We start from the raw sequence: 23,578 nt of genomic DNA, 5'->3' as shown, positions 1-23,578 counted from the left end.
CATTTGCCACCAGTTTGGCCATATTTCAGAGCTGCAACGTTACTGGAGTATCAAAAAGCACAAGGTGTGCCATACTCAGGGACATAGCCAAGGTAAGGAAGGCTGAAAAACAACCACCTTTGAACAAGAAACATAAGATAAAACATCCAGATTGGGCCACGAAATATGTTAAGACTGATTTTTCAAAGGATTTATGGACTCATGAAATGACAGTGACTCTTGATGGACCAGATGGATGGGCCAGAGGCTGAATCAGTAAAGAGCAGAGAGCTCCACTTGACTCAGACGCCAGCAAGGTGGAGGTGGGGTACTGGTATGGGCTGGTATCATCAAAGATGAACTTGTGGGACCTTTTCGGGTTGAGGATGGAGTGAAGCTCTACTCCCAGACCTACTGCCCGTTTCTGGAAGACAACTTCTTCAAGCAGTTGTACAGCAAGAAGTCGGTATCATTCAAGAAAAACATGATTTTCATGCAGGAAAATGCTCCATCACATGCATCCAACTACTCCACAGCATGGCTGGCTAGTAAAGGTCTAAAAGATGAAAAAATAATGACATGGCCCCCTTGTTCACCTGATCTGAACCCCATAGAGAACCTGTGGTCCCTCATAAAATGTAAGATCTACAGGGAGGGAAAACAGTGTCTGGGAGGCTGTAGAGGCTGCTGCACGCAATGTTGATTGTAAACAGATCAAGCAATGACAGAATCTATGGATGGTAGGCTGTTGAGTGTCATCATAAAGAAAGGTGGCTATATTGGTCACTAATTTTTTGGGGGTTTTGTGTTTTCATGTCAGAAATGTTTATTTCTAAATTTTGTACAGTTATATTGTTTACCTGGTGAAAATAAACAAGTGAGATGGGAATATATTTGGTTTTTATTAAGTTGCCTAATAATTCTGCACAGTAATAGTTACCTGCACAAGCAGATATCCTCCTAAGATAGCCAAATCCAAAAAACCCACTCCAACTTCCAAAAATATTAAGCTTTTGGGTTGAGAACATAGTTGTTGATCATTAATAAAAAAAATCCTCTAAAATACAACTTGCCCAATAATTCTGCACATGGTGTAGTATAGGTTTACCTGTGGGGCGCTGTATTCTTTCGCTGTGACTGGTGTAGGATGATTTGTGTACTGGGCTACGGCACAGTAATTAGTAACTTTTTGAAGAATGTAATAAATTATGTCTCTAGACATTTTTTCCAGGATTAATTCATCCACATTATACACAATACTTTTTCTTGCATTTTTATTGATGAGTGATCCTGAAAGGAGAAATACTTGAATGCCCTTCAGTTATGGGAGCCTATTGCCAACTGTACTTGTGACAACCATTGAGAAACAATCATGGAAGTTATGGAGCAGGAAACAAGAGGCCTACTTCAAGGACACAGCATGGAGGCCACATACTGCTGGAAGGAAAGACGGCTGGAATAACACGTCGAGATTTGCACGTTCCCTGCCATGACGTCTATCTGGTACAAGGTACTCTGAATGCTAATGTGTCCGGGCGTGCAGCCTCCTGTGTGGCCACTAGAGGGCGCCGGATACCTAGAGATATACAGTGAGGCTCCTGCCCTGCCGGTGCCTCCCTCCTCTCACATACACAGTGAGGGCCAGACCAGGCTCTGCCGCCTGCACATCATCCCGAGCTGTTCCAGGAGCTTGCACCATGGAGTGAGTACAAGAGAACTGGAAACGCTTATCCCTGCCCATTCCCTAGGAATGCTATCTGTATGCAGTGCCTACCCCTCCTATGCCTCCCAGTGCCCCTCTACCCTGCTCCCTTTCTCACCCCACTCTAGTCTCATCATTTCCATGCTGCCTTCTCCTTTCTTGGCCTTTTCCTTGCACTTGTGCATTTCCCACCTCATCCTCCCTCTAGATGTGCCAGGCTTTCTGTACACTGTCATCTCCCTTCTCGTGCATGGTATAGGCTGTACCCAGGCCCATGTTCTCCCCAGATCTGTGTGCACCACCCCCATCTTTCCCTATCTGTACAATTCGTGGTCTTCCTGTAATCACATCTAGTGCCTGCATCCCTGCTGCTGCACAGCCACTCCTCCTTCTGCATCAATGCTGCTCATGGTTCCCCTCTGGTTGCCCTACATCCCCCTGCTGTGACATGTCAACAGTAATTGTATCCATTTGTCAGTGCTGTTTATGGGGTTTTGTCGCTGTGCTTGCCCCCTTGTAATGCTGCCTGCCCTTCATATGAACTGTTTTCCGGTATAGGGAGTCTCCCTCCTGATCGAAGTTCCCCACATTGGGGCTAAGAGAGCTCTGATCCTTTACAACCATGTGACTTATTAACACCTGTTGGCATTTCTATATTCACCCCAATGCTGTGTATATGTAGGACCCCTATAAAAAAAATCACTGACCACCTGTGCTGCTCCAAAGGAGGGGCTGCCTGTGATGCAGATGTCAGACATGGCTGCAAGGTGCAATAGGAGGGCAATAGGCGGTAACATTGCTGAGAGTAGGGTAGCACTGGGAAGATGAAAGAATGCAGAGGCAGCGGGGGGAGAGAAGGAGGGAGACATCATGGAGTGGAGACAGAATGAGCAGGAAAGGGAACAGGGAGTGAGTGGCCTCAGTACGGAACCAGAGACATTCCAAAACAAGGTTCCTACTCCGGCCGACAATGCACTTCCTACAGAAATACTCCTTCACGAAATAACACAAGATTTTACAACCCGCAGAGAAGGAGAATAACATTCACCGGTGTAAAATAACCTAGAAATGCTTGTCAAGTAATAGAATAACGCACAGGGAATTAATAGGCAACAAACACAATTATGCAATCACACATTTAGTGATATAATAACAGCAATTTAATCCCTCAGAGTGTAACATGTATGGCCGCGTGCTGTGGCTGTACGTTCAGCTTACTTTACTATTGAGTAACGGGTTTAACTTAAACAAATGGATATGTAGAAAAGAAAAGCTGATTCCTAATATCTGTGTTTCAGCTATGAAGAAGTCGTTGATAAATGCCATAAATAAGTAACACTCCACTCTCACATCACTTTTATCTAGTCTTGATAGGGTGTAAGTACCGAAACGCTAAATCAGTGCTGCTTCCTTTTCATCCTTAGGCCACGTGCACACTTAGGCGGGCTTTGCACGTTGCGACATCGCAAGCCGATGCTGCGATGTCGCACGCGATAGTCCCCGCCCCCGTCGCAGGTACGATATCGTGTGATAGATGGCGTAGCGAAAATTATCGCTACGCCAGCTTCACATGCACTCACCTGCCCTGCGACCGTCGCTCTGGCCGGCGACCCGCCTCCTTCCTAAGGGGGCAGGTCGTGCGGCGTCACAGCGACGTCACACGGCAGGCGGCCAATAGGAGCGGAGGGGCGGAGATGAGCAGGATGTAAACATCCTGCCCAGCTCCTTCCTTCAGCATATCCTACGGAAGCCACGGTTACGCCGGTAGGAGATGTTCCTCGCTCCTGCGGCTTCACACACAGCGATGTATGCTGCTGCAGGAGCGAGGAACAACATCGGACCGTCGCGTCAGCATAATTATGGATTACGCCGACGCTGCACCGATGATATGATTACGACGATTTTGCGCTCGTTAATCGTATCATCTAGGCTTTACACACTACGATGTCGCATGTGCGTCACTTTCAATTTGACCCCACCGACATCGCACCTGCGATGTCGTAGTGTGCAAAGCCGCCCTTAGAGTATTTGGTGAGTTTTTACCTCAGTATTTGTAAGGCCATGTGCACATGCTGAGTATTTAGTGAGTTTTTACCTCAGTATTTGGCCACATGCACATGTTGAGTATTTGGTCAGTTTTTAACCTCACTATTAGGGTACGTGCCCACGATCAGGACCCGTTGTGTCCTGGACTCAGCAGGTTCTGACCTGTGGGGCCGTGAGTTTCCTCCGCAGGAGAACGCAGGAGACTGCAGCTGCTCGTGCCCACGATCATGGTTAGGGGCACTGCAGTCTCTTGCTTGTGTTCTCCCTACGGAGGATGCTTGTGACTCCGCAGCACAGAATTGACATGCTTGCGGCTCGAAAAGCCATACCGCAGGTCAGTTTTCGCTGCAGGCCGCACACGCACAATGGGCATGAGATTTCTATAAATCTCATCCACTGTGCTTGTACTGTACATCGCAGCACTTTGGATGTACCAAAACCAGGCATCAAAAACGCTGTAAACACTGATCATGGGCACGCACCCTTAGGCCATGTGCACATGTTGAGTGTTTGGTGAGGTTTTTACATCAGTATCTGTAGGGCCACGTGCATACGTTGAGTATTTGGTCAGGTTACCTCAGTATTTGTATGGCCACGTGCACACATTCAGTATTTGGTGAGTTTTTACCTCAGTATTTGTAAGGCCATGTGCACACATTGAGTATTTGGAGAGTTGGGGTCCTAGGGCATTGGAGAGCCCACCTGTCATAAAGTGATCCCATCACTACATTAATTTTCCAACCCTTTTATGCACATGATAGGAATTCAACCTTTAAGCTGGCAGTTGAGAAATCCTCCAATACTTGTGTAAAGACCCTCCAGCATGGCCCCTGGCTGCATCTTCCACCATCTTCTTCTGATGGCGGGAGATACAGATCTGGGTACATCCCATTTCCTCCACAAGATCTTGGCTTTTTCTTCCACTGTGAAACTTAAGACTGATGAGAAGTAATGTGACAATCATGGTCCCATATAGGTGACGTTGTAGATGGAAAGGAGGGCTGATAAATCACTGTTTTCCTTGTGTGCTCCTGACAACTTATATTTGGTATTCCAACGATTGTGTTGATTACGGGTGTTTGTTTTTTTTTTACATAAGATAAAAGGTATGCTGACAGTTTCTGGAAACTTGGGTTGCTTTGATAATATTAATGTCTTTGTAATGAGTTATCTTCATCTCGCTATGTTGCTATGGAGAGTTGCGAGTCAGTGATGAACTGTCTTCATAGTACTATGCTGCCAAAAGAGAACTGCTGGCTATAAATAGAGGCAATCTAACATAGTGATTAGAATGAAAATGACGTACTACTGCCTTTTTTTTATTTCTAGTTCTATTGATTGTTGGGACATAAAAATGCCGCTGTGATGGTGGTCATTGATCGCAGTGGCAGCTTCTCTTGCCGGCACATACAAATAGCTGCGGATTTGCCAGTTTGGTTCAGCCCCCAGCCCAATAGTGCATATTGCATTTCAACATGGCAGTGCATTTTACCTGCAAGACTGCACTAAGAATACAGTATAGCTTCTCCGGTTTAGATGTGCACTTTACATAATGTATTAGCAAAGTGCATAACCAGGGATGCCATCATATATTACTAATGGAATGAAGCCATTGTAAGACGGCAGACGAGTTCTCAGCAAACTATAGACAGCTGTGTGTGGGAGTCCAGAATGTGAATGGGGCAGAGATTATGGATTGTAGTACAGAAGGGATGCAGAAATGATAGGGAGTAGAAAATCCCCAACACTGGCCCTCTATTTGTATTCCATTAAAGGGAACCTATCAGGTCAAAAAAGCATTCTGGCCTACAAGCAGGAGCCTGTGTGAGCTAGTAACCCCTTCCTAACCATCCCTGTGCCCCCGTGCCCCCATCGTTTGTGCGGCACGGGCAATTTCTTGCCCGTGTCTCACAAAGTCTTACCTCCCGTCACGTATTTACACGTACTTACCTCCCTAACGACCTCACTGTGGGCGGCGAACATCCACTTCCTGAAGTGGGAGGGACGTTTGGCGTCACAGCGGCGTCACACAGCGGCTGGCCAATAGAAGCGGAGGGGCGGAGATGAGCGAGACGTAAACATGCCACCCACCTCCTTCCTTCCGCATTGCCGGCGGGACGCAGGTAAGCTGTGTTTATCGTTCCCGGGGTGTCACATGGAGCAATGTGTGCTGCCTCGGGAACAATAAACAACCGGACGTTCGATTTTTAGAAAATGAGCGACGTGTAAACGAGCAACGATAAGGTGAGTATTTTTGCTCGTTCACAGTCGCTCATTTGTGTTACACGCTACGATATGTCAAACGAGGCTGGATGTGCGTCACTAACGATGTGACCCCGACAACATATCGTTTGATATATCGTAGCGTGTAAAGCCCGTTTAAGGCTATGTGCGCACTAGAAAAGTGATTTTTCTCAAGAAAATTTCTTGAGAAACTTCTGGGAGTTGAAGATTACCGCACCTGCGGTAAAAAAAAGCACCAAAACCGCGCTAAAAACGCATGCGTTTTTTCCGCAGGTTGGTCCCTGAGGTTTTTAATGCTGTAACTGCAATAAATAATATAGATAATAGATAGATAATCGATAGACAGATAATGGATAGAGGGAAGGATGGATAGATGAATAGATAGACAGACAGCTAGATAGATAGATAATAGATGAGAAAGACCTATATAATGTCCCACTTCCCTGCATATTCTAAGCTGGCACCCTTTAGTAACTTTCATGTGGCACTAAAGGGTGCTTAGCCTTGTATTTAGCCAAAAAATAAATAATTTAAAAAAAACAACGTGTGGTCCCCCATATCTTTTGTAGCCAGCTAGGGTAAGGCAGACGGCTGCAGCCTGCAGGCCACAGCTGGCAGCTTTCCCTTGGCTGGTAATCCAAAACAGAGGGCACCCCACGCTTTTATTTTACAATATATAAATAATTTAAAACAAAAAACGTGGGGTCCCCCCCAAAATTGGATCACCAGCCAAGGTAAAGCAGACTGCTGTGGTGTGGTATTCTCAGACTAGGGAGGTCCACCGGTATTGGACACTCCCCAGCCTAAAAATAGCAGGCCACAGCCGCCCCAGAAGTGGTGCATCCATTAGACGTGCCAATCCTGGCGCTTTGCCCCAACTCATCCCATTGCCCTAGTGTGGTGGCAAACGGGGTAATATATGGGGTTGATGCCAGATGTGTAATGTCACCTGGCATCAAGCCCTGGGGTTAGTGATGTCACGCGTCTATCAGATACCTGACATCACCAACACAGTCAGTAAGAAATAAAAAATAGACAACAAAAAAAGTTTTATTTGAAAAAACACTGCCCAAAACATTCCCTCTTTTACCAATTTATTGAAAAGAACAATCAATTCCAGGTCCAGCATAATCTAATAAGGGGGTCCCACGACGATCCATACCATAGTCACTGTCCCAGTCAATGACGAACAAAATGTTCCCCATTGGCTGGGAGAGCAGTGCAGTGACCTGAACTAACATCAATATGTTAGCCCAGGTCACTGCAGGGGATGACAAGCGCTGCTGTCAGGAGGTTAGATGAGATCATTACCTGCAGTGACGATCTCCTGCTCTCCTGACGTCAGCGCCGCCACTACCTTCTATGCACGCCGCGTTCTCAGCAGTATCGCAAGAGCACGTCACGTCACCGCTAGTCACAGTCTCGGGCCGCCCGCGAGACGGGCATAGAAGGCGGTAACAGCGCTGATGTCAGGAGAGCAGGAGATCGTCACAGCAGGTAATGATCTCATCTTACCTCCTTACAGCAGCGAACGTCATCCTCGTGGCTGCCAGCACTGCAGTGTGAGAAGCTGCTGACACTGCAGTGCGGCCAGACACTGACACTGCAGTGCGAACAGCCGCGGGGCTGGAGTGGGACACAGACTGCACGGGCACCCGACGGAGGTCACACGGAAGTGCTTCCGTGCGGCGTCCAGGCAGTGTGATGTGTGTGTGTTTATCTCTGCTCCGCTTCCTCTTCCTGTCATAATGACATCACTTCCTGCAAAACGCGATTACATTACAGTCAATGGAGTGAAATACCGCAGGTACCTGCGGAAAAGAAGTGACATGCACATTTTCTCAATAAATTTTCTCAAGAAATTATGCAAAAAGAATTTTCTTGAGAAAAAAAAACGCAGCTATTTTTTTTCCTATAGGTTTTGCTGGGAAATGTCTGCAGAAAGATTACAAACATTTCTCAAAAATTTTCTGCAGCAAAGCCACAGGTAAAACCGCAGGTAAAAATGCAGTGTGCGCACAGGGCCTAAGAGAGCAAGAATGAGGCCAGAATAAAGCTCTCATTGACTTGACTTGTATTGAATTGTGACCTCTGGCGTGCTCCAGCAAAAACTAGAGGCAGGTCAGAAATCACAGGAGACCAACCAGAGCAGAAGTGATAGAAGATGAATCTGCTGGAACGTGGGTATAAGGCTATGTGCGCACATTGCGTATTTGCATGCAGTTACACTGCGATCTGCACCGCAGCGTAACTGCATGCGTCCTGCGTCCCCAGCATAATCTATGAAGATTGTGCAGGGGCCGTGCGCACGTGACGTATTAGAGCGAAGCGCTTCGGCTGCTGCCCGAAGCGCGCGTTCTAAGAAGTGACATGTCCCTTCTTTCCTGCGCTCTGCCTGCAGTCCTCGCTCTGTATGGGAGGGGCTGCAGTCAGAGCGCATGAAATCGGCTTTTTTATTTTTCATTACAAACTCTTTCTGCAGCGATTTGAAGCGCACGTGTGCTGTTCAAATCGCTGCAGAAATTTCTGCAGGGACAAACGCTACATGCGCACATAGCCTAAGACCTGGGGCAGGGGACTTAGATTTAAAGCACCACTTCAGAGGTGCAATGAAAAAAAACACGGGAGTGGTGCTTTAAGACAAAATTATTATAAAAATTATAAAACAGTTATTGAATTGCATTTATGGTTATCCTTAAGGCCCTGTGCGCACGCTGCGGATTTAACACGATTTTACCACGGATTTTGCCGCGGATTTGCTGCATAAAATGTGTCTAACATTGCTGCAGTCATTCCCAAGCAAATCCCATGGGTTTTAAAAAATACTGTGCGCACACTGCATTTTTTTTTAATTAATGAGCATGTCACTTCTTTTCTGCAGGTACCTGCGTTTTTTGCCATAGATAATGGTAAAAATCCGCAGGGACCACATTGGGGAAATTCCGCAGTAAATCCACACAAAATCCGCGGCAAACCGCGGTAAAACCACATGCGGATTTAGTTGCGGTTTTTGTGCGTTTTTTTACCGCGGGTGCGGGATTCTTTAAGAGGGTCCAGATTTTTCTTAAGAAAAAGGCACTTTCTAGTGCGCACATAGCCTTAAGGGGTTATCTACTACTTTGATGTTGATGAACTATCCTTAGTCATCTATATCAGATCAGTGGAGGTAGAATACCCCCAGGAATCAGCTGTTACCAGCTTCAGCAGCAGATGGATGTAAAGAGTGTATGGAGTAGAACTCCACAGCTCCATCACACTGTTTAGTGCACGCTCCAGGATATGGCAGATCAGCTTCTATCTGTTTGCCATATCTTTCTATCTTAATGTAGATTTTATCCATTTTTGCTGAACTAAACACATAAGAACATGGGACGTTGTTTGTTTCCAAAGTGCAATTACTAATGAGTTTTTGCTCTAAGAGTGGGACCCACTTCCATCTCCTAGGGAAGACAAACCTAGACTTGAAACTCTTGCAAATTCTTGGATAGCAGAGAGGCTTTGGATGACATGATCCTGGGACAGCTGGCTCACAGGGAATAAAATGAAAGGGGCTTCTTTTGGAGAAAGCCTCTGCTATACCACATCACTGAGCACTTTTATGTGTAGCACACTTTATTTGCACTTGGTGATAAAAGAGCACACACTCCAAGGAAGTAATGGGAAATGATCATTTCGGACACCATCTATATGTGAGTACATATATTGAATTACCTTGTGATGTTTTAGGACAAGGTTAGGGATTTACAGTTCTGTGCCAGTCATACAACTGATATCATTCTGCTGGATAGACAATTAGTTAATTAGACAGATAGCTTTACTTTGGAATACACCATATACTATGATAGATTCTGCATACCCAGGACTATGCTATAGCAGAAACTAGATACAAAAGGAAGGACACTTCAAGGCTGAGAACATTGAAAACCAGCTGGAGTAATATGCTGATTTCTCACTAGCTTCTTCCTATAGAAGGATTTTCCATTTTTAGATGATTTGAGAACATTGACTTTTTGTTGCCACAACTTTGTTTCTTTGTATTTAAAATTATTTAAGAATTTATTCGAAAACATTAAAGTCATCAAATAGACTGTATATGATACATATATAGGCACAATAGGCAGCAAAATAAAGAATTGAAATCTGTGTACATAGAAGGCTTTTGAAGTATATGGCTCATATATTTCTATTGTATAGTTAAATTTGGTGTGCTAAAAGAATTTGCCGTTTTAATTTGTTTTGTTTTGTAACTTTTATGGTGAACCAGAAGAGCTACAATACAATCATGCATACACATGTGTCTTGATCAAGTGATGTACAATTCATTTTTGGTTCAAGTAAGGCCCGTTTCACACTTCAGTGAAAAACACTGACGTTTTTCACTGGCGTGTAAAACACGCACATGTCCCTCCGTGTGCCGTGAATTACGGCACACGTGGGTTGTCTAAGTGCAATCCGGGCTCCGTTCTCCGTGGCCCGTGATTGCACTTAGAGATTAACTCACCTGTGCCCGCTCCCGCTCTCCGTGGTGCTGATCGCTCCCGCGGTGCAGCATCCGGTCGGTGCTGACCCCCGCAGCAGCTGCTTCCGGGTCGGCTGTGTCGTGCATCATGAATATGCGCGACAGTAATGAGCCGGCTTAGAAGCAGCAAGCTGCACGGGCTGCAGAGAGCGCCGCTGGAGCCGGGTGAGTAAAAATGATTTTTATTTTAAAAGCACGTTTTTTTCTGGCACGTGTTTCACGGACCACACCACTGCGTGGTCCGTGGGACATCAGTGATGCCAGAAAAAAATGGACATGTCTCCGTGCGGCAATCACGCACACGCGGGTACGCCGCACGGAGACACGTGCAGTGAAAAATCACTGACGTGTGAGCAGACCCATTCATTATAATGGGTCTCCGTATGTCAGTGATTCTGGTATGTTTAAAAAAAAAAGCACAAATGTCCCAGAATCACTGACGTGTGAAAGGGGCCTTAGGTGAACGTTTACAAGGAAGATGCAAACATGTAAATAAGGCACAAGCAATTGAGTTGTATATTGTTTTCTAAGTGTATTTAGTGAATAAAATGTATTTATTTTTATTTATTATGCTTTGCTTATATACAGTTGTGCTCAAAAGTTTACATACCAAAGCAGATTTTTTGCTTTCTTTCAGAGAATATGAATGATAACACAAAATCTATTTTTCCACTCATAGTTAGTCGTTGGGTGAAACCATTTTTTGTCAAACTACTGTGCTTTCTCTTTTTAAATCATAATGACAACCAAAAATATCCAAATGACCTTGATCAAAAGTTCACATACCCTGGTGATTTTGGCCTGATAACATGCACAGAAGTTGACACAAATGGGTTTGAATGGCTAATAAAGGTAAAATCCTCACCTGTGACCTGTTTGCTTACAATCAGTGTGTGCATAAAAGTTGAGTTTCTGGGATCCTTGCCACTGACGTTTCTGGGTTGTGAGTGATGGTAAACCGAAAGAATTGTCAACGGATCTACAGGAAAAGATAGTTGAACTGTATAAAACAGGAAAGGGGCTCTGTAAAAACCAAACCATGATCAGGAAGACCAACAAAACTTGGACATTCCAGCATGACAACAATCTCGAGCACACGTTGCGTAATTGCATGCATTTATGCTGCGCATTGCACTGCAGCGTAAATGCATGCGTTCTGCGTCCCCAGCACAATCTATGTAGATTGTGTATGACACGTGCGCTTGATGCTTTTATGAACGCAGCGATTTGGATGCTAAAATTTTGACCCAAATCCGTGCGTTCATAAAATGAGCATGTCAATTATTCCATTCGCTATGCATGCAGCTCCCACTCTGTTTATGGTGGGGGCAGCAGCCATAGCGAATGAAATTGGCTTTTTTCTACAAAAATGCTGCATCCATTATGCAGTGTTTCTGCAGCGATTTGAAGCACACATGTGCTGTCAAATCGCCGCAGAATATTCAGCAGTTACGTGTGCATGAGCCCTAAGGCTTGTTTCACACTTGCGTTGAACGGCATCCGTTGCATTGCGTTGTGTGGCGGATGTAACGGTTGTGGGGCATATAGTGGCGCAACGGATCGTACAAAACAACGGAATCTGCTTTTTCTTTCTTTTTTTTCTTTTTTTTTTTCTTTACAGTTTTACCGGCGGCAGACTATTGTGAACGATCAGCTGATCACCCGGTGGCCAGGTGATCAGCTGATCGCTCACAGCAGCCGGCTGCCGGGTGATCAGCTGATCATTCGGCCGCCGAGAATGTGTGCGGAAGGCGGAATGCGGGGTGGGTGGAGCCGAGCGGGGCCATAGCGCTGAGGAGGTCAGTGCCGGGGACTGCATGGCTGGGGACAGGTGAGTGTGTGTGTGTTTGTGCGTGTGTACATGTGGAGTGGAGTGCGGGAGGGGGCGGAGCTGAGCGGGGAAGTGTCGGGCTCCCTGCACACATAGCCAGTGTAAATATCGGGTAACTAAGCAAATCACTTTGCTTGGTTACCCGATATTTACCTTGCTTACCAGCGTACACCGCTTAGCGCTGGCTCCTTGCACACGTAGCCTGCCTAAATATCGGGTTACTAAGCAAAGCGCTTTGTTTAGTAACCCGATGTGTACCCTGGGTACATGTGCAGGGAGCCAGAGAGAGCATGCGCAGCGAAATCCTAAGGATTCCGCTGCTCAAAAAACGTTACATGCTGAGTTCCTTCCGCCCGGCGGAAGCAACGCACCGTCGGCCAGCAGAAGCAACGCAGGTACTTCTGTCACAATCCGTCGTCCATACAAGTCTATGGGAAGCAGCGGAATCCGTTAACGGATTCCGCTGTTTTCCAAAACGGCGGATTGCGACTGTAGGAAAACAACGCAAGTGTGAAACTAGCCTTAAGCTTTTGTGCACACACTGATTGTAAGCAAACAGGTCACAGGTGAGGATGTTACCTTTAATAGCAATTCAAACCCATTTGTGTCAACTTCTGTGCATGTTATCAGGCCACAATCACCAGGGTATGAGAACTTTTGATCAGGGTCATTTGGATTTTTTGGTTGTAATTATGATGTAAAAAGAGAAAGCACAGTAGTTTGACAATAAATGGCTTCACCCAACCACTAACCATGAGTGGATAAAAAGATTTTGTGTTATCATTCATATTCTCTGAAAAAAGCAAAAAAGCAAAAAATTCTGCTTGACTGTGTAAACGTTTGTGCACAACTGTAGCGCTATCAATTTATTCAGCACTTTTCATACATTATCATCACTGTCCCCATTGGGCTCACAATCTAAATTTCCTATCAGTATGTCTCTCATTCACAGTCATTTCATGCAAAGTCTAAGCCAGTAAATAAGTTATAAATAAGTAAATAAGGTAGCATACAGCTTGTATATAGCACAGCCTGTATATAGCACAGTGCAGAGCCAGATAGCAATAGGCACCCTTATGTAGCATACAGCTTGTATATAGGCTATATACAAGCTGTATGCTACATGAGGGTGCCTAATGCTATCTGGCTCTGCACTGTGCTGTCTGGGTCTGCACTGTACTATATAGGTCTGTGTACTACATGAGGATACCTAATGCTATCTGGCTCTGCACTGTGCTATATAGGTGCTGTGTACTATATTAGGATACCTAATGCTATCTGGCTCTGCACTGTGCTATATAGGTGCTGTGTACTATATGAGGATACCTAATGCTATCTGGCTCTGCACTGTGCTATATAGGTGCTGTGTACTATATTAGGATACCTAATGCTATCTGGCTCTGCACTGTGCTATATAGGTGCTGTGTACTATATTAGGATACCTAATGCTATCTGGCTCTGCACTGTGCTATATAGGTGCTGTGTACTATATTAGGATACCTAATGCTATCTGGCTCTGCACTGTGCTATAGAGGTCTGTGTACTACATGAGGATACCTAATGCTATCTGGCTCTGCACTGTGCTATATAGGTGCTGTGTACTATATTAGGATACCTAATGCTATCTGGCTCTGCACTGTGCTATATAGGTGCTGTGTACTATATTAGGATACCTAATGCTATCTGGCTCTGCACTGTGCTATATAGGTGCTGTGTACTATATGAGGATACCTAATGCTATCTGGCTCTGCACTGTGCTATATAGGTGCTGTGTACTATATGAGCGTGCCTATTGCTATCTGGCTCTGCACTGTGCTATATACAGGCTGTGCTATATAACATAGCACAGCCTGTATACAGCACAGTGCAGAGCCAGATAGCAGTAGGCACACTCATGTAGAATACAGTGATTAATACTCAGTGGCGTAACTAGAGTTTGATGGGCCCTGGTGCAAAATTTGGACCGGGGCCCCCCTCCACGTACACAGACACTTGGGGTATGGAATAATGACACTGACACTTGGGGTACAGGATAATGATGCTGACACTTGGCTCTTACCCTCAGCACCCAGGTTTCCCATGATCTGAAATCCCTCTATCAGCACCCAGCTTTCCCATGTTCTGATATCCATCTTGTCCTCAGCACCCAGCTTCCCCATGTTCTGCTATACATCTTTCCCTCAGCACCCAGCTTTCCCATATCAGAGCATGGGAAAGCTGGGTGCTGAGAGATATACAGCAGAGCATGGGAAAGCTGGGTGCTGAGGAAAAGAGCCTTTTTTCCTCAGGACAAAACATTTCCATCCCATACTTGTATCTTTGTCCCCCCTTGTATATAGTTCTCCAAATACTATAATGGCCCCCACATAGCCTTCCATATAGTATAAAGGGTCCCACATAACCCTTCATATATTATAATGCACTCCATAGTCCTCCATGTATTATAATGCATTTCCCATAGTCCTCCATGTATTATAATTCACCCCATAGTTCTCCATATATTATACTGCACCACATAGGCCTCCAGTTTTATAACGCACACCCATAGTCCATGTATAAGGTAGCCTCCATATTCCTCCATATATTATAATGTAGCCCCCATAGTCCTATATGTATTATAATGTAGTGCCATAAATCATCATATTGTATTATGCAGCCCCATACTCCTCCATGTATAATGCACCCCTAGTCCATGTATAAGGTGTCCTTCATGTTTATTATGTAGTCCCTCTTAAGTACCTCTCTTCTCCTTCCGACCCCTGCGACCGCGGTAGTTACTCCCCTGCCCCCATATCTCACACACCCTGCTCCCCATACAGCCTGCACCCCCACATCTCACGCAGCCTGCACCCCCCAGATCACACACACTACACCCCCATATCTCACACACCCTGCCCACATATCTCACCCTGCCTGTACCCCAACTTACCCCTCTCAAACACTCTGCACCCTTCACATCCTTCTGTCAGTCTGCAGCCCTCATATGCCACTCACCCTGCAGCCCCCTTTCCCCTCATGTCCCCTCATTTCTTATTACCAGTCATGTGTCCAAATCTCCGTCAGGATTCAGTATCTCTTGCTTTCTGCCGGCATCCTGTGTCTCCTCCCACACAGTCACATGGGCGTGACATCATCGCAGGTCCTGCAGGATGGCGTATTCCGTCTTCTGTGCAGGTCAGGAGCACTCCTGCTCTGCTGCAGCTCAGAAACGGCTGGTGGCCTCTCCAGGTCAGGGGCCCCTCTACTGACACTGGGCTCCCCTGACTCACAGGCCGGCCCCCTGACGGTTGCATTGTCGGCCACTACACAGCGGCACTACACATATAGGGGCCTGGCAGCCGGCTCTGCAGAGCGGCTGCTGGGCCCCTATGTGTACTAGTGCCGCTGTGTAGTGGCCGGCCTGTGAGTCAGGGGAGCCCAGTGTCAGTAGAGGGGCGGCTCACTTCTCCTCGTTCCCCCGCTGATCCGGTCTCCTCGGCGCGTCGTCCATTGCTGTCGCTCGCTCTGACCTCTCAGCAGGCGCGCATTGATGACGTCACCGCGGTCCTCTGCAGAGCTGTCAGAACGCCGACAGTCACAGCGGGGAGAATGATAAGAGAGGCAGCGCGCCGCTCTTTCTCTCATCATTGCTCTCAATTGTATCGGCACCTGCGATGCCGATGCAATTGAAAGCGCGATCCTCGGCGGGGGGCGGTGACAGCGCGGCACCGGGCCCCTCTGAGTAGCGGTGCGCCACTCCTGCCACCGCGAGTGGGCCCCCCGGCAGCTCAGGGCCCCGGCATTTGACCGGGTTTGCCGGGTGCTGGCGCCGGCTCTGGCTATGTGCACAAATTTAGTATTTACTTGCAAAAATCTCTGCACCATTTCTGCATCTCTTGACAAGAAAAAAGCACAGGTTGGTACAGCATATAGGATTGGCGCTGTCACCGCCTGATTAACCCAGTGTAGGTTTACTCCGCATTGCTCCCCTGATGAATGGTGTACAAGAAACGCGTCGGGAGAAGGGAGAAGGAGACTCTGGGAGAGGACAGTGAGTCCATTCATAAGGGGTCCTAGACCTGTTTGATGAGGGTCTTTTGGACTACGCCAAATATGAGGACACACTGACCTTCTGGGAAACAAGACACCAGGAATTGGGTGAGATTGTTCCCTGTTAGACAATATCAGGTTAACAAATTGAATTTCTGCATCCCTGGATATTGTTTTTCAGTTTCAACCAGATGTGAAGTGACCTAATTGTTAGTTGGTGAAGAAGGTCATTCAAAAACTGCCTCTTAATAGCAACTAGAGGATACTATTTTGTTGTGAATAACACCACTGCCAGCATTGTGAACAGAGTGTGAATAAGCAGTTGTGTGAATAATTTTGTCCATCTCGGTTGAATGTATATATATATCTGCCAACACCAATCGTTATTGAGGTGTGTTTGCAACTTCGCAGGGTTTGCTGGTCTCTTCTAGTAATTTGGAGAATTTTAGCAATTGATTTACTCCCTGAATTGATTTTTTATGCATAGGCAAGGTGATCCTTCCCTATTTTTAGAGGAACTATTAAAAGTTATATTTTAGGTATTATTGCTGTATTTCAAGAAAAAAGCAGCACACAAATTTTTGCCATGTTTTGTATACATTTTTGCCCCATTTTTTGCATGTGTTTTTCATTGCTTTAAATAGTGAAAAAAGCAGCCAAAAAAGCTAAAAGAATTGAGAGTCTACAGATTATTTTCTGTAACAAATCGGCAAAGAAAAAACCTCAACATGTGTACTACACTTAGGTTTCTCATTGACTTTGCTGGCATAAGGATTTGCTTGCAGTTTTGTGACAAAACTGCACTAAAAAAATGCATAAAAAACATACTTTGTGTACAGTCAACTATCTGTTGGTACCATTACTTCCAAGCATGTTTATTGGAAGTGATTGTAAATTTTTTGATATTGTGGTCTGCTGACAGCAGCACACTAATCAATTCTAACTGATGGAAATGCATACAGATGCTTTTATGAACCTTTAGGGAATTTTTCTGACTCAAGTAAATCCTGCAACCAATACGTGTGACTGCAGATTGCGAATTGTAACACTGTGTGTCAGGCCTCTCTCACTCATCCGTGAAAAACCACGCACGTTTTTCACATACGTGTCAGAGGTGCGTTTTGACCTCCGTGAGCCGTGTTTATGGGCTACGTGTGTTCTCCGTGTGTTATCCGTTATAACACACGGAGAACGGGAACTTTCTACTCACCTGTCCCTGGCTTCGCTGTCCGTGGTGCTGATCTTCGGTCTCCGGTCCTGCGACTCCCCGCTGCTACAGCTTCCGGCCGCAGTGAAGTGAATATTCAATGAGCATAATGAGCGGCAGTTGGCAGCAAGTGACAGCAGCGGCAGAGACAGGAGGGCAGGAGAAGGTGAGTAAAGGTTTGGTTTTTTTTTCTCACAAACATATGTCTTCTCTCCAGTGCGTGTCACACGGAACACATCCGTGTGGTCCGTTTGCATTACGTGCGACACGTTTGCGTTCTGTGTGACACTCGTGATGCCGGAGATAAAACGGACATGTCGGCGTGAGAAACACACGGACACACGAAATAAGGAATGGACGCACGTTTCAGCGCAAATACTTACATGTGTCCAAAACCATAGGAATACTTAGGTCTACGTGTGTACGTGTCTCCAGTATATGAGAAAACTGCCAAAGGGCTGCTTCTCACTTGCGAGTTTCTCGCAGTAGAGCAATGCGAGAAAATCTCGCATTGGAATCGGACACATGTTAGTGAATGATTCAGCTCACATTTGCGATTTTTTTCTCAGTCCAAATCGGACTGAGAAAAAAATCGCAGCATGCTGCTTTTTTGCGAGTTTCTACTGAGAGTCTCTCCAATGCAAGTCTATGGGAGCGTGTAAAAAATCGGATGTCACGGGACGGCACTCACACCATCCTAGTGACATCCGATTTCTAAATACATTTATTGCATGTTTCCTAAAACACTGGAAACGAGTGATGTGTCACAATGTCTGTCAATCACTATTCTCTGTCAGTCGGTCTCTCCCTCTCGGTCTCTATTTCTCTGTCGGTCGGTCGGTCACTATCTCTGTCCCTCACTCTCTGTCCATGTCGGTCTATCCCTCTTCCCCCCTCTCTCATACTCACCGATCCCCGATCACCAGCGCGGCGCTGCACGGCGTTCACACTGCTCCGGCGGCTTCTCCTCTTTTGAAAAAGCCGGCCGCTCATTATTCAATCTCGTATTCCCTGCTTTACCCGCCCACCGGCACCTATGATTGGTTGCAGTCAGACATGCCCCCAGGTTGAGTGACAGCTGTCTCACTGCAACCAATCACAGCAGCCAGTGGGCGTGTCTATGCTGTGCATTAAAATAAATAAATAATTAAAAAAACGGCGTGCGGTCCCCCCCCAATTTTAATACCAGCCAGATAAAGCCATACGGCTGAAGGCTGGTATTCTCAGGATGGGGAGCTCCACGTTATGGGGAGCCCCCCAGCCTAACAATATCAGCCAGCAGCCGCCCAGAATTGCCGCATACAATAGATGCGACTGTTCTGGGACTGTACCCGGCTCTTCCCGATTTGCCCTGGTGCTTGGCAATCGGGGTAATAAGGAATTAATGGCAGCCCACAGCTGCCACTAAATCCTAGATTAATCATTGCAGGCATCTATGAGACACCCCCAATGATTAACCTGTAAAATAAAGTTAATAAACACACACAGTGAAAAAATGCTTTATTTGAAATAATAAACAATAACAAAGACCCTCGTTCACCACTTTATTAAGTACCCAAAAAACCCATCCTTGTCCGATGTAATCCACGGAGGTCTCTCGTCGCTTCCAGCTCTGCTACATGAAGGTGACAGGAGCTGCAGAAGACACCGCCGCTCCTGTCACCTCCACGCAGCAACTAAGGTGAGTATTGCGATCAGCTGATGATGTCAGTCAGGTTACTCGCGGCCACCGCTGGATCCTCCAACAGTGACAGCAAGTCGCCCGAGTGACAGCAATGAAGTCACAGGTGAGTTGCGGTCACGGGGGGAGGATCCAGCTGGCCGCGTGCAACCTGAGTGACAGCAGCTCTAATCGCGTTGCTCACTGCAGTCACTCAGGGGATTAGCGGTCACCGGTGAGTCCTTCACTGGTGACCGCTAATCAGGACGCGACACAGACAGAGCCGCGGCATGACAATGAAGTCGGGTGACGTTCACCCGAGTTCATTCTGATCGTGCGGCTCTGTCTGTGTTTGCTGTCATCTGCCATTCAGCTCTGCTACATGGCTGTCTGTGGCTGCTGTCAGCGGCCATGTAGCAGAGCTGAATAGCAGATGACAGCTGCTGAGAAAAAAAAGGATCACACACGGATCACACACACATTGCACACGCACTGCAATCATGAGAAAAATCTCAGCATCGCAGTGCAGTTGCATTGCACTCTGACCTAACGTGAACTAAAATCAGCCGAGTTTTTTTTCAGCCAACTCGGACCCATTTTACTCGCATAGATGTGTTTCCAGCCAAACACGTAACGGAGGCACATACGTGTGAAAGAGGCCTCAGGGAGACAGCCGGGGAGATCACACCATATCCTACCGCTTCCACTGCTTTTGCTACTAGGCCAGTTATTGGATACTTTCACACTGATCTTACAGTATACAGCTCTGGCAAAAATTAAGAGACCACTGCAAAATTGTCAGTTTTTCTATTTTTTTCTCTTAATGGGTATATTTTGGAGTAAAATGTAAATTATTCTTTTATTCTATAAACTACTGACAATATGTCTCCGAATTTCCAAGCAATAATATTTGTATATATTTTCTGAAAATGAGATATGGTCAAAATAACAAAACAATGCATTGCTTTCAGACCTCAAATAATGCAAAGAAAACAAGTTCATAATCATTTAGAAACAATACTAATGTTTTAACTCAGGAAGAGTTCAGAAATCAATATTTTGTGGAATAACCATGATTTTTAATCACAGCTTTCATGTGTTTTGGCATGCTTTCCACCAGTCTTTCACACTGCTTTTGGGTGACCTTCTGCCACTCCTGGTGCAAAAATTAAAACAGTTCTTTGTTTGATGGCTTGTGACTATCCATCTTCCTCTTGATTACATCACAAAGGTTTTCAATGGGATTCAGGTCTGGAGATTGGGCTGGCCATGACAGGGTTTTGATGTGGTGGTCCTTCATCCACACATTGATTGACATAGCTGTGTGGCATGGTGCATTGTCCTACAGGAAAACCAGTCCTCAGAGTTGGAGAACATTGCCTGAGCAGAAGGAAGCAACTGTTTTTCCAGGATATCCTTGTATGCGGCTTGATTCATAAGTCCTTCGCAAAGTATAATCTGCACAATTCTAGCCTTGCTGAAGCATCCCTAGATCATCACCAATCTTTCACCAAATTTTACAGTGGGTGCATGACACTGCAGCTTGTACGCCTCTCCAGCTCTCTGTCTAACTATTAGACTACCAGGTGTTGGGCAAAGCTGAAATAGACTCATCAGAGAAGATTACCTTACTCTAGAAATTGGGCAGATTAAACTTTGCGAAGGAAGTATGAATCAATTCGCATACAAGGTTATCCTGGAAAAATGGTTGCTTCCTTCTGCTCAGGCAATGTTCCCCAACTATGAGAACTGTTTTTTCCAGCAGGACAATGTGCCATACCACACATCTAGGTCAATTAACGTGTGGATGAAGGACCACCACATCAAAACCCCATCATGGCCAGCCCAATCTCCAGACCTGAACCCCATTGAAAACCTCTGGAATGTAATCAAAAGGAAGATGGATAGTCACAAGCCATCAAACAAAAAAGAACTGCATACATTTTTGCAGCAGGAGTGGCATAATGTCACCCAAAAGCAGTGTGAAGGACTGGTGGAAAGCATGCCAAGACACATGAAAGCTGTGATTAAAAATCATGGTTATTCCACAAAATATTAATTTATGAACTCTTCCTGAGTTAAAACATTATTAGTATTGTTGTTTCTAAATGATTATGAACTGGTTTTCTTTGCATTATTTGAGGTCTTAAGAAATTCGGAGACATGTCAGTAGTTTATAGAATAAAAGAACAATTTACATTTTACTCAAAAATATACCTATAAAGAGAAAAATCAGAAAAACTGACAATTTTGCAGTGGTCTCTTCATTTTTGCCAGAGCTGTATATACATGTGATTATGACGCATGGACTATATATTCTTTGATACAGTCACTGCCAAGCTTTGCAATAACCCAGAAAAACTAGCTGTAACCACCAATTGTTTATACAGGCTGATCGGACACTCACTAATGGTAACGTTAGACCTCACGAGGTTTCAGGGATGTGGTTTATAGAGCAAGAGAAACAAAGCTATTATATTTTTTATATTTAATCTGAAAAGTAGGCAGTATTTTTAAAAATATACAAAAGATATTACAAAGGTGACAGAGCAATTCTGTGTATACCGTTACATGAAAGAAAAATGATAAACAATAGAGAAGAATGACACAATTCATTTTTTTGGAGGGAAGTTCTCTGATTCAAATTTGGGACAGCCCTACAGCAAATTGTATCTTGTAACCTGTCTGAACCAAGATGATAACTCAAAATCTGTGTTTATTAGATGTCAGTCACTCCCACATAATTCCCCTTGGTCATGGGGGCTGTAATGGAATGCAGATCCGCTCACGAAATTTATAGGATCCCCAATGTTCAGGATATCTGCCCCCCTGAAGTTTGCAGGTGAAAGATATTAATGCCATATTTCCTGTCATGATTTTAGATTTCCATACATTGGAAACATGGCATTTACAACCCCATCCATGTGGCTGATATTAATTTGGGGCTGATATGTAGATCGCACAGCCATGCAAGAACATTAATCTCATTCCCCTGCGATCACAATGTTAAGAATATGTATTCAATACATGTTAGGACCTACGCCTGTCACAGAAAAAAAGCAAATATTAATATTCATAATTGGAACCCGGTGCTCTCAAATGTACTGTGTCCCTTTGAAGACAGGAAGCTTTATCCATCCACGTGCTAAAAGTTTCTTGTATAGACTGAATCTGGACTTTGTGTCTGCTTTCCAGTAGATGTACTAGTAAAATTACCTGTTCAGATCCGGGGTTCGTGGCTGAACAGGGTTCAGATAAAGTGTTAGCTCCTTTTTTACTTCCAAATTGTGATAAAGCCATGTTTCAATTCTCAGTTTCAGGGTGACAGTGTGTAACATGTACACTGTCAGGATTCTCTTCTACTCCCAGCAAGAATGAGCCGTTATGTGAATACAGGCTACATGCTGACTACATTCCCTTCCGCTTCTCTCAGTTCTCACGCACTTCTGTCAATGTTCTAGTCAGTACATGAGCACCAACTCGTGCTTAAAAGAAAATATTGCGAAAAGCGGATGGAAATCTCAGCATGTGACCATAAGTATACAGATTGCATTTTTACAGTCACGTTGTCACCGATTTGAGCTGGAAATAGAGGAGAATCCTGACATTGTGCACATTGCACACTGTCACAATTCAGCAATGTATAGTCACATATAGAGCCTTCGGAGATTTCTATTCAGCCAGAAAACCCCTTTAACCTTTTGCTGGCAATATTCAGGTGTCAAATATAATCATGTATTCCAGGACAAAGGAATGAAGAGTAAAATTTAGTCTTATAAATTGTATAAACTATAAGAACTTGTAATTATCATTGGATACATTAGAGAGCCAATTGATATCTTTACTATGGACCTCCTATCTGTGCACATTGTTGAGTATGAACCATTAGAGTTGAATGGAAAGAATATGGTTGCTTGCAAACAACACAACTAGTTGCCTTTTGTCTTCATTTTATTTTATAAAACCCACAAAGTGTTTTCCATGTTGGAACAAAATTGTGCAGTGTACAACTGAAAATTATATGTTTCTCTGTTTATAGTGTATTGCAGCTACATTCCAAAGAATGATAATATCTTATGGGTAAGATTAAGTAGTCGCTTGAAGACTTTGGTAGGAAATAGTCATTGCTTAAAGTGGTTGTCTACTACTTTTACATTGAAGACCTTTTATTTACTTCAGTAGGAACTGATCTTGAGTATCCAGCAGTGGCCACTAAACAATCTACGGAGCTGTAGTGTTCCACTAAGTACACTGCTCACAGTCGACTGCCACCAGAGTTGGGGTTGTAGTGTAACCTTATAATTATGATCTATTCTAGGGATAGGTCATCAATATTTAAATGTAATGGACAACCCATTGGC

The 23,578-nt window shown here is 45.0% G+C and overlaps 1 protein-coding gene across 2 annotated transcripts in view; it reads left to right on the top strand.

Annotated features, from left to right (window-relative positions):
* The first annotated feature begins 1,575 nt into the window (after nt 1–1,575).
* PALM (paralemmin) overlaps nt 1,576–23,578 on the top strand; it is a 264,993-nt gene continuing 242,990 nt past the window's right edge. Inside the window, exon 1 of one of the 2 annotated variants that reach the window (XM_075352808.1) lies at nt 1,576–1,681. In XM_075352808.1, the coding sequence (XP_075208923.1) occupies nt 1,677–1,681 (5 nt within the window). In that variant the 5' untranslated portion in view covers nt 1,576–1,676. The remainder of the gene's footprint in view (nt 1,682–23,578) is intronic. The other variant, XM_075352799.1, reaches the window with a different exon arrangement.

Source organism: Anomaloglossus baeobatrachus, chromosome 1, assembly GCF_048569485.1.
Source record: "Anomaloglossus baeobatrachus isolate aAnoBae1 chromosome 1, aAnoBae1.hap1, whole genome shotgun sequence".
In the NCBI taxonomy this organism is placed as follows: domain Eukaryota; kingdom Metazoa; phylum Chordata; class Amphibia; order Anura; family Aromobatidae; genus Anomaloglossus; species Anomaloglossus baeobatrachus.
Note: the sequence above shows the minus strand (reverse complement) of the source record. Positions and strands in the feature narration are given on the sequence as shown.